The sequence below is a fragment of the Struthio camelus genome, chromosome 26 (genome assembly GCF_040807025.1).
Source record: "Struthio camelus isolate bStrCam1 chromosome 26, bStrCam1.hap1, whole genome shotgun sequence".
NCBI classification, from domain to species: Eukaryota; Metazoa; Chordata; class Aves; order Struthioniformes; family Struthionidae; genus Struthio; species Struthio camelus.
The window spans coordinates 1,114,079-1,128,927 of NC_090967.1; the positions used below are offsets into that span (position 1 = coordinate 1,114,079).

Below are 14,849 nucleotides of genomic sequence, written 5' to 3' on the forward strand. Positions count from 1 at the left end.
CCACCTGGCCACCATGCTAGGACTAGCAAGTGTCTGGAGAGGGATTCTGGTGTTGATGGCAGTCCTGCTCTAAGTGGGAGGCTGGAGTGGATCCCTTCAGAGATTCCCCCCCTTTCCCCCCACTTTTGATTTACGCTACCTACTCTTCCTCCTGTCCAGGGTCCTTATCCAGTCAATGGAAGGAGGACAACAGGTGATCTCTCCGTCCGGTCTTGGGGTGGTCTGGATTGTGCTGTAGAGGGGCCCACCCATCTTTTTTCAACAATCCTATACCCATCCGTTTGGCCAGATGGTTGGGGGGATGATGCCATCCCCAGAGCAATGCAATATGGAAAGTATTAAATCACATATGTGCCACTTCTCACACAGAACCTTGTGCTTTCCCATGTGGACAGGGCAGCCCTGAATGAGAATAGTGCCTGAGATGATCAGATGCTGTATCACCTCAAGTTCCTGGGCAGCTGTACACACGGAGGTCTGTGCCTGGCTCCCAGGCTCATCTGCTGAGCGTGTGGCTCATCCTTTGTGTGTACTCTCTCCTTACTAGCACTGAAATCCTGCTTCCCCATGTCATGCTGAGCTTGGGCTGCCCTGAACTCACCCACACAGTTCTTGCCCGTGGGATCTGACTCATAGCCCAGGTTGCAGATGCAGCGGTAGCTCCCACGCAGGTTCTCACACATGCCGTTGGGACAGATGTCCGGGTTGAGGGCACATTCGTTGATGTCTGCGCAGAGAAAGAAACCAGACTGGATGGATCAAGGCCAACCACAGATATGGAGATCTTCCATACCCTAATTCTTCATTTTTCCTTGCTGCTGGTCAAACAGCACCTCTGCTGGGGCACCCCTCAGCTGACATCCCTCCTTCCTGTCCAACCCACCCTCCTGGTGTGTCCCAGAGTGCCCTGGGGAGCCTTGCATGATTCCTCCTGGTGCTGTGGAGCTGGGTAACTTTGTCCTAGGGATACACAGCTGATTCAGTTTAGCGCTCTCACCTCAACACAAGGGAAGTGGATAAAGGGTCGCGGTGAGCCCAGATTCAGTTCCATGGGGAGGGTAGTCAGGTCCTTCTGCTATATTCCTGAGTCTCCTGACAGGTATCTCTACCCCAGGAGCTCAAGTTAAACCATTTAATTATTCCTCCTATTGGAAAATGTAAGAGGAAGAAGCTGCTTGGAAAGTGCTGTAAGTAGGATGCTGAGGCCAACTTGGGTAAGGGCAGAGCATGGTGGACAATCTGCCTTTGCACACACAGCCCTTCCACAGGGGCCCATTGCTGGAAGGAGAACAGGGCAGGGAGCAGGCAGACAACCTACAGGTAGCTGGACTAGCAGAAGATCAGGCACAAGGCCAGATGGTCACAGTAAAGACCTTGCAACGGTACCAAGTCTCTGCAGGTCCCTGCCCAGCCACAATCCTTGAGCTGACAGCCTGCACCGACTCCCTGGCCATACAGCTCCCAGACTGGAAGAAGTCCTGGTCAGGTCAAAATAAATTTCCTTTTCCTATTGCTGCCATAAAGACTTGTCTGAGAGCAGTTTGGGTGCCCTGGAAAGAAGGAGGCGAGAACCTGCGGCCCCTGCCTGTTTCCTCACCCTGGTGAGGACTGTGTTGTGGTGGCAGGGCCCGGAAGGAGGAAGAGTGTTACGTTTGGGTGAGAGCAAGGCCTGGGACAGGGGTCAAGGCCTGTGGAATGTCCATACCTCTGCTTCAAAGACTTGCAAAGTGCCTTGGATTGATTTGCCCCAAAGAGAGATTTTTGGACAGTTCTGCAGTGGCATGTGATAGGTTTCATGAGCCCCTGCTGCCCATGTGTGTGCTGGGCGGTCTGAGGTCTTCAGGGGTCCCAGCAGGCAAGCAGAGAGCATAGTGAGATGTGGGCAGCTCTGCTGTCACTGACCTCCTGCCTGCCCACAGTGGGAGCTTTGCCCTCGAGGGGAGGCTGCCCCATATGACAACAGCATCAAGTTACTGTGCAAAGAGGAGTATCCCAGAGGGGTGACAGCCAAACGGCCAGTTCCACCTGCTGTGCACCGATGTCATCTCTCATTCTCTTTGGAGCAAAGCTCTGGTGACCAGGCAAAGAGATTTTTACCATGGCAAGAAACAGCCTTCCCACAGAACAGGGCAGATTCATGTTTGTACAGCAGTGTCCTCATAGTGTCATAGTGCCAGATGGCAAATAGTCCAGAGCAGGGTTTCACAGACACTGCTGGCCTTTGTCTCCATGTGGTCATACTTCAGTTATATCTCCAGGAAACTGCAGCTTCGAAAAGGCGTTCAGCATGTGCAGCCCTGGTTGTGGGCAGTGCCATGATGATCAGAGCTTGTCTTATATTAGCTTCTTGCTAGAAAGCATCTTATCATCACCCTGAGACTGAGCTCTGTCAAGACAAGATGCCCTGGAAGGATGCCCAAGAAGCCACAAGGGTTTGGCCTCTGGCTCGTTTCCACTTGGAAAGTTTTGAAAGGCCATAGCTATCAGGTGGCTTTGTGCTCTTCCAAGCACTGCCCAGGGCTGGCAGCACAGCCAGTTGCCAGACCGCTTGCACAGCTGTCTAATTAAAAGCAGCCCCTTGGCAATATATGTCCCATGCAGCAGAGCATGCACTTATGACCTCCCTCTCCCTGGGAGACTGAGACCTCTTCTCCTGTGACCCAGGAGATAGAGGGTAGATGAGAGATGTGATCAAGGAAATGCAATTGGTCATGCTCTTTATTCCTATGAAAGTAGGGCGTAAAGCCAACTTCTGTGTGCAACCCCAGAAATGTAGTTCCCACAGGGTGCCAAGAATCAGCTGCTTTACTCAATACATCATCCTCAGGGATGTTTGTTTAACGTTAACTCACTGACAGATTAGGCAGAAGAAACGACACACATCATCTGACTGCCCCTGTGCCCAAGCCCATGTCCCACCCACAGACACTCACACTAACACAAGTGTATGTTCTGGCATGCATTTACACCTGCCGAGGCCTATGCATGTTCCCTGGCACTTACTCACGAACAGCTTTCATATACATAGGCAGAAAGTGGCTGACTCTCCAACATACACTCCACAGCGCTCAGTCTCTCATGACACACCGTCCCGTGGTCACAAAGATGCACACACGCACTCAGTTAAATGCAGCTGAAAGGAAGAGCTCAGGGTGACATTAGATGTGTCTATCTAGAACATGGTATGTGAGATGCACATACCTCTGCCATCAGCCGTTATTCCAATGCCGCTGCTGCAGAGTGCTTGGAATTCAGCTGTATAGAAAGCATAACAGTCATTAACTTTTCTGGACATTTTAAGTACAGTGAGATCAGTTCTGAGTAACATTGGATTTATTATTTGTTACAATACCATCTATGAGCTCCCAAGCAGTGTTGGTTTATACTTATGGAGTATGTGTTTTAGAGCTGATACAGTTAGCAGTAAATCCCTGCAATGAGATCAGCATCTCATGACAGCCTATTGGATAGTATTTAATATACATAAGTAATGGACTGTGCTATACAATTTATATAATATATACTATATTTATCCATATATAAAATGGGTGAGATCAAGGAACATTTTAAGCGTGTGATTAAAAATTTGTCATCAGACATTTTGAAATGCAAGCTATTGATGAAAATTCATCAAGAAAAGATGTTTCTAGTGGAGCTGTGCAGGAAATGATATGAGATTCAACACTATTCAGCATTTTGATGGATGATCTGGGAGTAAATGTCCACAGCCCATCACTGCCATAAAAAGATTAGCGGGATGGTAAAAGGTGAATAGGAAAGACTGCCTGGGTGAGCAAGATCACTTGACACATGCAGCCTATTCAGACAGCATCTATTTGGATGGAGCTGGATTGTCTCTGCAGCACAAATGAATACTATAGAATGGGGGACTCCACCTTCTGATCCAAAAAAGAAAGCTTCTATCAACTCAGACTTGTTTGTGGATCCAGCCCAAATTTGTTGAATACCGCAAGGTGGCATTTCTCTCTCTCTGCCTATGGCTTTTCCATATCACTACCAAGTTGTCTAGGCCACCTCATAAAGGTCCCATCAGGGACCCAGAATATCTCTGAACACTTTCCTGACTTTTTGCACACCCAGATAGAAGAGGAGCTCACCAGAGTTTTTGGCTGGACAGGGTTGGCAGGGCTCTCCGAAGCCATGGTCTGGGTTAGCACAGCAGCACTCAGACTTGGTGACTGCTCCCGGAAAGGGACGAGCACATGTGCCCTTTTTAATGCCTCCATAACAGGTGCTGCGCATGTGGGTGTCCACGCAAACTCGTCCATCCACCCCAATAGCGAGGCCCCCAAGGCACTCGCATCGAAAGGAGCCCTCTGTGTTAATGCACCAACCATTCATACAGATGCCTGGGGTTTCGCACTCGTCGATGTCTGAAAGAGAAAGCACAGAATGGCTGTTACCTACCCATGGAGAGCGGGATACAAAGGTAGGGGCTTTGGCCTACTTTACAGGGAGACTTGGAGACTACAGGGGAGCCAGATGTATAGTTTAGAGCATCATGTCCCTTGCACGCTCTGCTGCAGGCAGTCTCCAGCCTATTCCTTGTGCTTTGGCTGTCCCTCATGGCTTGGCAAAGGGCTCCCCTTTCACTTCATTGCATAGACCTGTGAATCTTTAGTCTCCTGAGACCCAGCCCCTTCTCAGATTGGCCAAGTCTTGTCTCTGCTGAGTTAACAGGGCAGTAAGCAAGAGAATTTACCCTGTGTCACAGCAGTACACGGGAGAATTGCCATGTCCTCCTCTTCCTCCTTTCTCCACCCTACCTTCACATCCATTGGGACGCAGCCCACAAACACTGGTGGAACTTGCTGTAGTGGCTGGGTAAGATGCGGAGATGACTGCTGTCAGCTCACACTGTGCGTGGGCCAGGACAGAGCCTCACAGCAATGCTTAACCTTTTTCTCAAAGTGCCTTTAAGTTCCAATTTGCACTGAAGTAGCAGAGATGCAAATACATGTCCCCTTGTGCCCATTCTGTTGTGAAGAGGTACCTTCTGGCAGCCGAGTGGAAGGTGACTGGCAACAGCCTTGCTTTTTCTCAGCTATCCTTGGCCTCAGGCACATAACAAGTTCCCAGAAACACAGATGGAGGGATGGGAAAGGGGCAGAGACCAAGCTTGGGGTTCTACGCACCAACACAGTACCGCCCATTAGGAGCCAGCACAAAGCCTGGCTTGCAGATACATTTGAAGCTGCCATCCTCATTGATACACATCCCATTGAGGCACATGTTGGTTGTGGCACATTCATCATGATCTGGGGAGGACAAGCAGAAAATATAAGCAGAGCCTGACATGCAGCAGTACTCCCTGTGCTCAAACTCTTTTGTCCCCTCTTACCCTTCCACGAGATAAAATTGCTCCTTATGACAGCTGATGCTAACCCTCAAGGCAAAGTTCCCACTGCTAGTCCTAGTGAGCAGATGTAAATAGGCTGGCTTGGACTCTTGGAGTAAGGGGTGCCACCCTGGTGGCATGGAGAAGAACACAAGCCAAAGCAGTCCTGCTGCATCCCTGCTGCTCTCAGTAGCCTGGTCAGTTGGTCCAGCTCACAGCAAGACTAGCACACTGGCAGCTGGAGGTGGCCACTCTCAGGATGATGGGAAACGTCCTGCTTCCAGACCCATCCCTGTTCATGCTTCTGGACCCCAAATCCTACAGGCACTCTTCAGGAGCACTAGCATGTTTATAAAACTACCTTCTTATCTCAGTGCAGCAGTATTTCTCCTCCTCACCTCACCTCAAGGGTATTTTTAAGATGCAGCCTGCCCTAGCAGCATCTACCTGGGTTGAAAGAAAGGGATTCCAGACTCATCCAGCACAGATTAAAGTAACCGCCGATCCCCAGGAAGGATATTGTCTCAGCACAGGCCCAGCCTCCCCAAAGCCATAGATGACAGCCCATTAGGAAATGGCTTACCAACACAGTTCTTGCCATCAGGGGTGATTTCAAAGCCAGCGTTGCAGATACACTGGAAGCTGCCATCAGTGTTAACACAGCGGCCATTCCTACACATTACTCCATTCATGATGCACTCATCAATGTCTGGCAGGGAAATAAACATAGGCAAGTAGCAACAGGCAGTATGAGGACAGTTTCCAGCAGAACCTGCTCCATGAGAAAAATGCTATCAAACTCTCACAGTGTGCCCTGCTGCAGGAGGATTGCACTCTCCACCTCCGTATAAGCTGCAGGAGATGGAGAAGAGGTAGAGAAAGCTTCCTGCATACTCTGGGAGTAGCACTGCATTCAGGGGCTTAAAGCTCTGGGATCACAGTCCCTCCATGATGTCTTTGTCAACTCCTTGTCTCCAGGTCCTCCTTGCATCTCAAGCAATCCTAGGCTTGTTCAAGCCTACTAGAGACAGTAAGAGCCCTCAGACCAATGAATGTGGACTCAAGCCCACCACTAAGTACCACAGAAACGTGATTCCAGTGCCTCAGCTGAATGAATCTCAGGACTGCAGTAGGGGTATAGTGTGACTGATGGAGGTAGGGCAGCAGGAGAGATGCTGTCTTTCAGCAACATGGTATACACTTGTTCAGGGAGTCAGGCTACTGAATCCCTTTGGGTAAAGACGAAAAGAGAAAGGAAGAGGGCTGTCTCATGTGGGAGGGTTCTTATTGACTCTTTATCACGAGCTGGGCAAGGCAGGATGAGGCATTTTACGAGACAATTATAGAAAACCAATAGACTGGTCACAATAGTAATGAAAGATCCAAACGTCTTGTAGACAAAAGACTCTCACAGTGGAGAAATTAGCCTGACAGGAGTCTGGCAGGAAAGGATCTGGATCACAGAGAGGCTGATCCATGGGGCTACCCACCAATAGGTACAGAAGACAACCTCCTTTTGGGCTACATCAATAGAAGAGCTCTCTGTGAGCCATAGTGGGCAGTTCTTTCTTGTCAGAGCTAGAGAGGCTTCAGCCGAAGAACTAAATTAAATTTTGGCACCACATGTTAGGAAAGACAGAGACAAAATGGAGAAAGCCCAGAGGAGAAAAACAAGGATGATGAGAAGCTTAGAAACAATAACCATGAGAGGAGATTGAGGGACTCGTAATTTTTAGTCTAGGAGGGAGATGATATAGGGGTTACAGGGTTACAGTTTCCCCACACATAAAATAAAGTTGTAAAGGGGCCAATGATGAACTGATTTGCACAGCCAGAAAGAGAATCACAAAAAGAATGCAGTATAATTCCCAATTAAAAGATTTAGTTTGGAAATTAGGATAAGCTTTTTACACTGAACCTTTGGAAACACCTTCATCAGAGTCTTTACGGAACAAGTAGCTGAACACATGCAATATGCATTTGATCTCATGTCACTGGAGAGATGGACAAATTCTTGAAAATCCTTGAAAATCTCTTGAAAATGCTTCCAAACCCATTGCTTCTATCCCACTTCTCATACTTCTGCTGGCCTCACCTGCTGCTTTGCCAGGTGACATGGCTGTGTCTAAACAGTGCTGCACAATATGGCCTGCTTGGAGGGCATAGAAAAATTGGCCCTGGGATAAGCGGAAGTCAGTGTCATAAATTTCCACTCCATGCACTGGGTTAAGTTGTACCAGTTATACAGCTAGCCATTTGATTGCAAAATAAAAAAATCAAAGGCCAGGCACTGACAGGGAAATTTGTCTTTGCTCTTTGCTTCTCACTCACATGGAGCATGACCCTCCCATAATCAGATGATCAGAAAAGGCTATTCAGAGCTACTTCCTTCAATAGCAAAAGAAAGAGTCTAAAATGAAAGGTTTCAAAACATGATGTCAAAAGGAGCCACAGCTAGTGCCAAGACATATGAAGAAAGGGACCAACTTTGTTGAGGTAGGTAGCAAGCTCTTCACTTGCTAGGCCAGGTTCAACCTCTGATATCACTGTGATATATTCTTAGTGATGGCATGGGCTCCTTAGACTGGACTAGGAGACAGGTTCATCTCCCACTTCTGAAAGTGGCCAGGAATCGCAGCTTCAGAGATCTGATTTGATATCTGTCATGGATCCTTAGAGAAGGACCTGCTTGCAGCTAAGTTAACGGCTACTCTGAGCAATTTGCCAGATCTCCCTGATTTTCCTCAGTGCTACACTTACATTTCCAGTGGTCTCTGCAGCAAGGCAGCTCTCTGGGCTCCAGGAAGACCACATGGACAAAAATTCTAATTATGAGTTGAAGGACACATCTTTTCCTCACTTTCATCCATTTCATATCTGTGCCTTTTCCATTTTCCTAAACATCCCTTCTTCTTTCACTATAGGAAGAGGCAATCAGGCAGATCCAGCATGTCTGCTCTTCTCAGTTTCTACAGGTCTCTCACCATTCCCTTCATCATCTTTGCATTTTATTATCCTTTTTAGCAGTCCTTCACCTGGATCACACTCTTGCAGGAGGGCACTGACAGAACAACTTTGCTATAAAGCACAACATCAGCTACATCAATACAAAAATTCCTGAAAAACCTAATTTTTGTCAAAACAAAATCTTGTCATCTTTAAATATTGTTCTGCTCTTGGCAAGTCCCTGGATTGCTCTTAACCAATTATAAGACAGATAAAGGTACAGGAAACTTTCTCCTTGAAAAATTGCAGGATGCTACTGACAACACAAATGAGTTGCTCTTAAATCCCATAAACATATCCTGCTGGGAGGTTGCTTGCTGCTGGGAACTCTTCACTCTTTTTCCCCTTTACAGACATTTTCCTTTGGCACCTCGCTCTCTGATAACCCTGCTGACACTGGTGCGGTACCCCATGTCCCTCCCAAACCAGAAAAGACATACCAATGCAAGCCTGCTTTGTGGGTGTGCTCTGGAAGCCTTCATGACACTTGCAATGGTAGGATCCAGGTGTGTTCACACAGTCACCGTGCACACAAGGGCTGCTGGAACACTCATCTACATCTGCAAGAAGAAGAGCTTAAACCCGTGAGACACCATTATGCAGGGAACACACTGAGAGCTACCCGGAAAGGTAACAAAGAACGGATTCTGTAAGCTGCTGAGCCCATCCTTACAACTCCTGTGCTCAGCATCTTGACAGCATGGCCAGCAAGGGAGGAATGCAGCAAGACCCTTCTTTGAGGAGCCCATGATGCAGCTGCTGGGGATAGAAGGCCACTCAGGCCTGGTGACTTGATAAGGACCATAAAGAGACTTTAGAGTTACAGGATACGAGGATCTGCAGCCTGGGGAGTGGTCACCTCTCCCGAGGCTCTGCACAGTGAGCAATGGAGAGGGAATAAAGCTTTGCTGGGACTCTGACTAAGTAGTGCTAAGCAATTACACCAATGGTAATTGCTTCACACCCCTGATCAAGCCGTGGCTAACAGAGGAGAGTTGTCACCCTGAGTGTTCCTCAGTGGGCAGGCACATCCTTTCCATCATCCTGCCTCATTAGCTGAGACCAGCCCTCTGTCTCCAGCCTCTCAGGGGGAGCTGTGACTGGAACAGAGGCTGCTGGAGCACCTGTTCAAGGTCTGTTGGAAGCAGGCATGGGGCTTGTGCATGGTGGGAGCTGACCTCTGTGTGTTACGCAGATTCCACTCACCGATGCACTCTCCACGCACATCCTGCTTATATCCCATGTTGCACTCACAGCGGTAGCTGGATGGAGTAGGGATACAGCGTCCGTTCAGGCACAGATTGGTGAAATGCTTGCAGATGTCAATGGTCTGATTTAATGTGGCAGTTCCTGGAAAGCACAAAGATAGCATCAGGAAGAGAATTACAGCTCACCTCCATTTGCTGTTTGTGTGGGGTAGAGTCAATAAGTACAGAAACTGTGCTGGATCAGTGCTGCTCCTGGGCCCTGAACAACCATCTCTGCTTGGGGTTGCAGACAGAAACCCAGCTAGCTCAAGAGTCTCTTCAGGGTGCAATGGTACCCCTGCCCTACTGACATGCACAAGAATAGCCTTTAAGAAGTAACGTGGGGATCAATATATATTGACATCCACTGCATGTTTATAGGTCAAAGCTCTTGACAGGGAGCTATTTGGGATGCACACAAGAAGGGTGTCTCACGTAGTGGGAAAAACACTCCTCTCTTTTGGGGAGACTGAGAGTGAGATGGTGACGTGAAAGCTTCATTGCCATTTGGTAATTAAAAAGATATTCTGCACTGAAGCTAGCCTCCCTTGCTCTGCCAAGAGACGGTGTTTGATTTGCTGTTGGGCTCAGCATTCTGCACAGCATTAATGTCAAATCCCATCACTCCCCCAATGTCAAAATAAACCTCGTAGCTGGCTAAGAGCACTGGTGTTTTACTCATGTGTGCACAGCTTGGAGAAGCGGGCAGACACACAGGCAGACACGCTGTGTATACTCTGAGACATGTAGCCAAATTGGGTCAGCACTGTAAAAAAGGAATTTTAATTTACCGATGCTTGAACTTCCTGGGCCCATTCCAGGCAGACCTGGGATTCCTCCTTGTCCATTTGCCCCATTTGGTCCAATGCCTCCAGGCCCGTTGATTCCTGGCCCAACACCATTGGGCCCAAATCCAGGAATTCCTGGAAAGCTCCCAGGGAACCCTGGCACCACTGGGAGTCCTTCGATGCAAAGCCTGCGGTACTCATCTGAAACAAACAAGCTGCCTTAGTGTCTTTCCAAGAGTGCCTGAATCCCTCTCCTGTCTCTGCCAGGATGCAGAGAACACAGGCAGAGGGATGGAGACAGGAAATGGCAGACAGCAAAGAGGGTGCGTGCTGATGGGAAGCGTGCAAATGGATGAGGAGGTTTTTAACCCCCTCTACTCCAAAGAAATTGATGAGAGACAGCTTGCCAGGGTGCTTGGCAGCAGCTTCTTAGGATATGTGGGGAAGGTGGCACCAAAGGCTCCCTTCATGCAGGAAGGGACAGGACTTAGAAGGCTACCAGACTTGGACTGTAAGGTTCTGCCCTGCATGGTGGCAAGGTAACTGGTGATGAAGGAAGACAGAGGCAGAGATGGAAATAGTTACACTGCTGTGACTTCTCCAGGCCTGCTCCTGCCGCGACTCACTCTCATTTGGCCCCATGGCTCGAATGCAGTGGGAGACAAAGTAACTGGATGGGCAGGAGGAAGGGGGTAAATTCTTGCCTCAGCTGAGCTCATCTGGCTTGCCTTCCGATGAGCTCCAGGCAGGTGAGCCAGTATTCCCATGTGACCCTTCTCTGTGGCATTATGTTAATGATTCCCCATGCCTGTGGAAGCCTGGGATATCACTTGGTCAGTCAGAGCCACAAGCTGACCCAGTGGGAGCTGGAGGTCCTTGGTGTTGCACTTACCAGACCCCCGGACAGGGCACATTTCTGGAGTCTGCCCAATGGCCCAGCAACGCCCCGAGTCACAGCAGCATTGCATCTTGGTGTACTGGCCAGGGAGCTCCCCAGCACAGCGGCCCCCAATCAGAGCAGAGAAACATGTCCCAATCCGCTGGTCTGCAGAGGGGGGGAGAGAGAGAGAGAGAGAGAGAGAGAGAGAAGATGCGTTCACAGGGTGCCATTGCTATACTCCCAGTCAGGTCCCAGCTAATGTGAGAGGAATGTCCCGACTGCCTGTTTTCAGTGGTGTCTCTTTCTTCTGCTCAATGTCCTGATCCGACCTTCTATTCTGCCTCATCCTCCCAAACCATGAGGTTTTCCAGCACCTCCATCTGGAGCACATAAAGGCTGGAGTAACGAACCTCGTTTCCCAGTATTAAATCTCACATTGCCATTTAGGCTCCTAAACACTATAAGCAGCCTATCTGAGAGCCAGAAATGGGCAGTAGGTGGGCAACTCCTCTCCACTGGATTTGCTCCATCAGGATCTGCCTTGAGCCCTGTGGGAAGGACAAGCAGACTCAGAAGATTCTAGTTCAGTTAACAGAGCAGAAAACAGATGAGATCCCCCCCCACCAGTGCTGTATTCCGCCCTCTCCATTCCTAGTCTGGATTCATATTTCCTCACCTTCCCATTTCAAAGAAATGAGATCTTTTATAGGTGTCTCCTTTGTCTCACTAGCGTTTCTGCACTGATGATAGTCAGGGCTGCGCTACCCACTGTACCAACACATCCTGAGTTAGCAGCTGGGAGAGAGAACAGGCTGAGGGGAGCTGTTTTACAGGAGACCTCACTGCAAACTTTAACATTTTCACTGCCGAACAGCCAGACTCAGCCCATCAGTGGGGATAGACAAACTGTTCTGGATTAAATATATTATTCACCAAAATTGCATTCTGGGGCTGAGATCTCCGTTCTTCACATTATCCCTCTGATATTACTGTCTGTCTTGCTTATTTAGAATACATTTGTGATGAGGGGTTGGTCATCAGTGCCAATATAACTGTACAGTAGGCCCTGAACTTGGCCAGATCCAGCAAGCCATAATGATAAAAAGAGCATGCTCTCATTCTGTCTGGGGTTTGTGCACAGGCCTGTGCGGCCTTTGCAGAAGCTTGTTAGATTTTAGATTTGTTTTTAAAATCCATATGACTTTCTTGATTGGGGTCCAGAAAGGAACTGTCCCACAGACAGTGCTTGAGTCTCCCTCTAGACCCTCTCAGTCATCTCTAAGCAAGGACTGTGACAAAGCCCCTCCTTACCGTACTTATTGTTGAAGTATTGAATCAAAGGTAACTAAGATCTGCTGATGCAGTCAAGGAACAAAGGAGGCTTGGTGAAAATGAAGGGCAAAAATCTGGAAACATCCTTACTACAAATAAGGCATTACCAGGTCAGAGGGAGCAGCAGAGAGTGATAACTTTTCTAGCTACAGTAATATAGAGTAGCAGGAATATAGAGACAAAACCTGTCTGGCTCCAGGGCACAGAGAAGAATTCATTCATAAAAATCAGGTCCTGATATTCAGGAACTGGATGCAGAAAACCCCATCTAATCCATTAGATGTCTGAGGTGCACACGGAGTCAAGGTTCCTCGGTAAGTCAAATTCTGGACTTTGCTTCCAGCATCTTTAAAACTCTATGCTCAGCTCAGATGATGTGGTACAGCTGCTACAGTGAATAGCTGATTTTTGCCTAACTTGATGCTTACTTGGAAGAAGACCTATGATTTCCGTCCTCTGCACTGGAAGAGTTTTGGTTTGTAGCTCCTGCACTGGACATAAGCCTTATGAGTGGCCTAAGCAACACTCTCGTCTGTTGAAGTTGCATATTGGTGCAGAGAGGGACACAAACTCATGAACAAAAGGAGTGTCACAAAGAAGGAGTCTAGCCTAGCCCTAACCAGTGGTTAGGGTTACTCCTACAGAAGTAATCTCTGGAAAAGGGTGCCTTTCAGTTATATATAAAGTGAGCTGTATCATCCTTCCCTAGACCTTGGCCTCTTTTGAGGAGCTCTGGGAGCAGCGGTAGACAAGAATGTGGGGTAGTGTCTCCCCAGTGGTTACTGAACTGGTGCAGGCTAGAGTTGCTGTTGCTGCCAATAAACACACTTTCCTGTGATAAAAACAATCCAGTGCTGCCTGCTACTGTTGTGAGAGTTCCCAGATAATTAGTGAGCATTCCCTAGGCATTCCTGTGCTACCCTGAGGCCTTGGCTACATATAGCCCTTTCCTTTGTTTTCCCTTGTGCAGGACAGAGCTGTCATAAGAAGGTGGCTCAGCCACTTCCTACAGCACTTGGGTTAGGCTGGGGATCTAGATTCCAACATTAGCCAGAGTGGTCCCCAGTCCTGTGCTAAGCCAGGACTTTTCCACAGCTGCCACAGCCCAGGGTGGGCCTGCACATCTCAGACCTCGCGAGGACCTGCCTCTCCTTCCCAGAAGAGCTATAATGGCAAACCTCCCATGGTTTGTGAGGAAGCATTCCCTGCCAGCTCCCAGTGGTCACAGCATCTCTCCCTAAACAAATTGAGGGCCAATAGCTCTCCAGTCTGACCTCTTTGCAACTTCCCAGTGGCTGCATGTTTCAGGACATGGGGTGGTTCCCACAGCCTGGACTGAACTGTGAGGAGAATGAGCCCTGGAAGGTGGACAAAGTCCATGAGCCTGGCCAAAGCCACAGACACCAAGCCTGGCACTGATGCTTGGGTTGTGAGGCTTCTGGACTATGCCCAGGAGACAGAGAGCCTTTCACATGTCTAGCAGGGCGCTGTCTGGCACCAAATCCTCTAGGAAAACCTGGAATATTCCACTCATTCAGCTCTTGCCCTTGTTTCTGAAGTAATTTAATGAGGGGGAAAATCTAGTCTGATTTATCTTCTGTGCCTATAGAGTGACATTAACCAGCAGACTGACACTTCACTGAAAAATAATTGAAATTAATTGCACAGATCTGTTTGATCTGTGGGCTGTGGATATTTCTTCTCTAATCACAGCTCTGGGACTTGTGAAGGACAGTGACCCCATTTAGAGCCAGGGTGACTAAATCAGCATATCTTTCTTGAATACATTCCTTAAGGCACTTTGCAACACGGAGTTCAACATGAACCACTTCTCTAAAAGCAAAACTTTTTATCCACTAAAGAGACTTGCAGAAGGAGAGACAGTCTAGGAGAAGATAATTTTGGGCAAAAGGACTGAACGCAATACAGGATTAACTCCTAATCCTAATGATGAAAAGTACTAGTTATGTGGAATTTTGTGCCCTTCCAGGTCCTTGTTCTCTGGCAGATGGCAAGAGTGCAAGAGCAACACCCATGTCTCTACAGGGCTCTGCAAGCACCAGGGTGTAGAAGAGGGCAGTGCTTCCACAGCATGACAGGTTGGGAACACTGTTTAACAGCCATGACTCTTACTGCAGAAAGGGGCTGTCCTTTGAACAAACCAAGGCGGGATAGTGGGAGCATTTCAAAAAGCTGCACGAGTCCCTGTTTCTCGAGCCACTGATGCTAGTTTAGGT

At 48.4% G+C, this 14,849-nt stretch overlaps 1 protein-coding gene across 1 annotated transcript in view; it reads right to left on the reverse strand.

Annotated features, from left to right (window-relative positions):
* The window catches only part of FBN3 (fibrillin 3), a 145,575-nt gene that overhangs the window by 41,030 nt on the left and 89,696 nt on the right, over positions 1–14,849 (reverse strand). The window contains exons 10-18 of the mRNA XM_009683577.2: positions 11,293–11,445; positions 10,404–10,601; positions 9,572–9,715; positions 8,806–8,925; positions 5,943–6,068; positions 5,157–5,279; positions 4,119–4,394; positions 3,202–3,255; positions 602–727 (exon numbers count right to left, since the gene is read on the reverse strand). Of these exons, the coding sequence (XP_009681872.1) occupies positions 602–727; positions 3,202–3,255; positions 4,119–4,394; positions 5,157–5,279; positions 5,943–6,068; positions 8,806–8,925; positions 9,572–9,715; positions 10,404–10,601; positions 11,293–11,445 (1,320 nt within the window). The remainder of the gene's footprint in view (positions 1–601; positions 728–3,201; positions 3,256–4,118; positions 4,395–5,156; positions 5,280–5,942; positions 6,069–8,805; positions 8,926–9,571; positions 9,716–10,403; positions 10,602–11,292; positions 11,446–14,849) is intronic.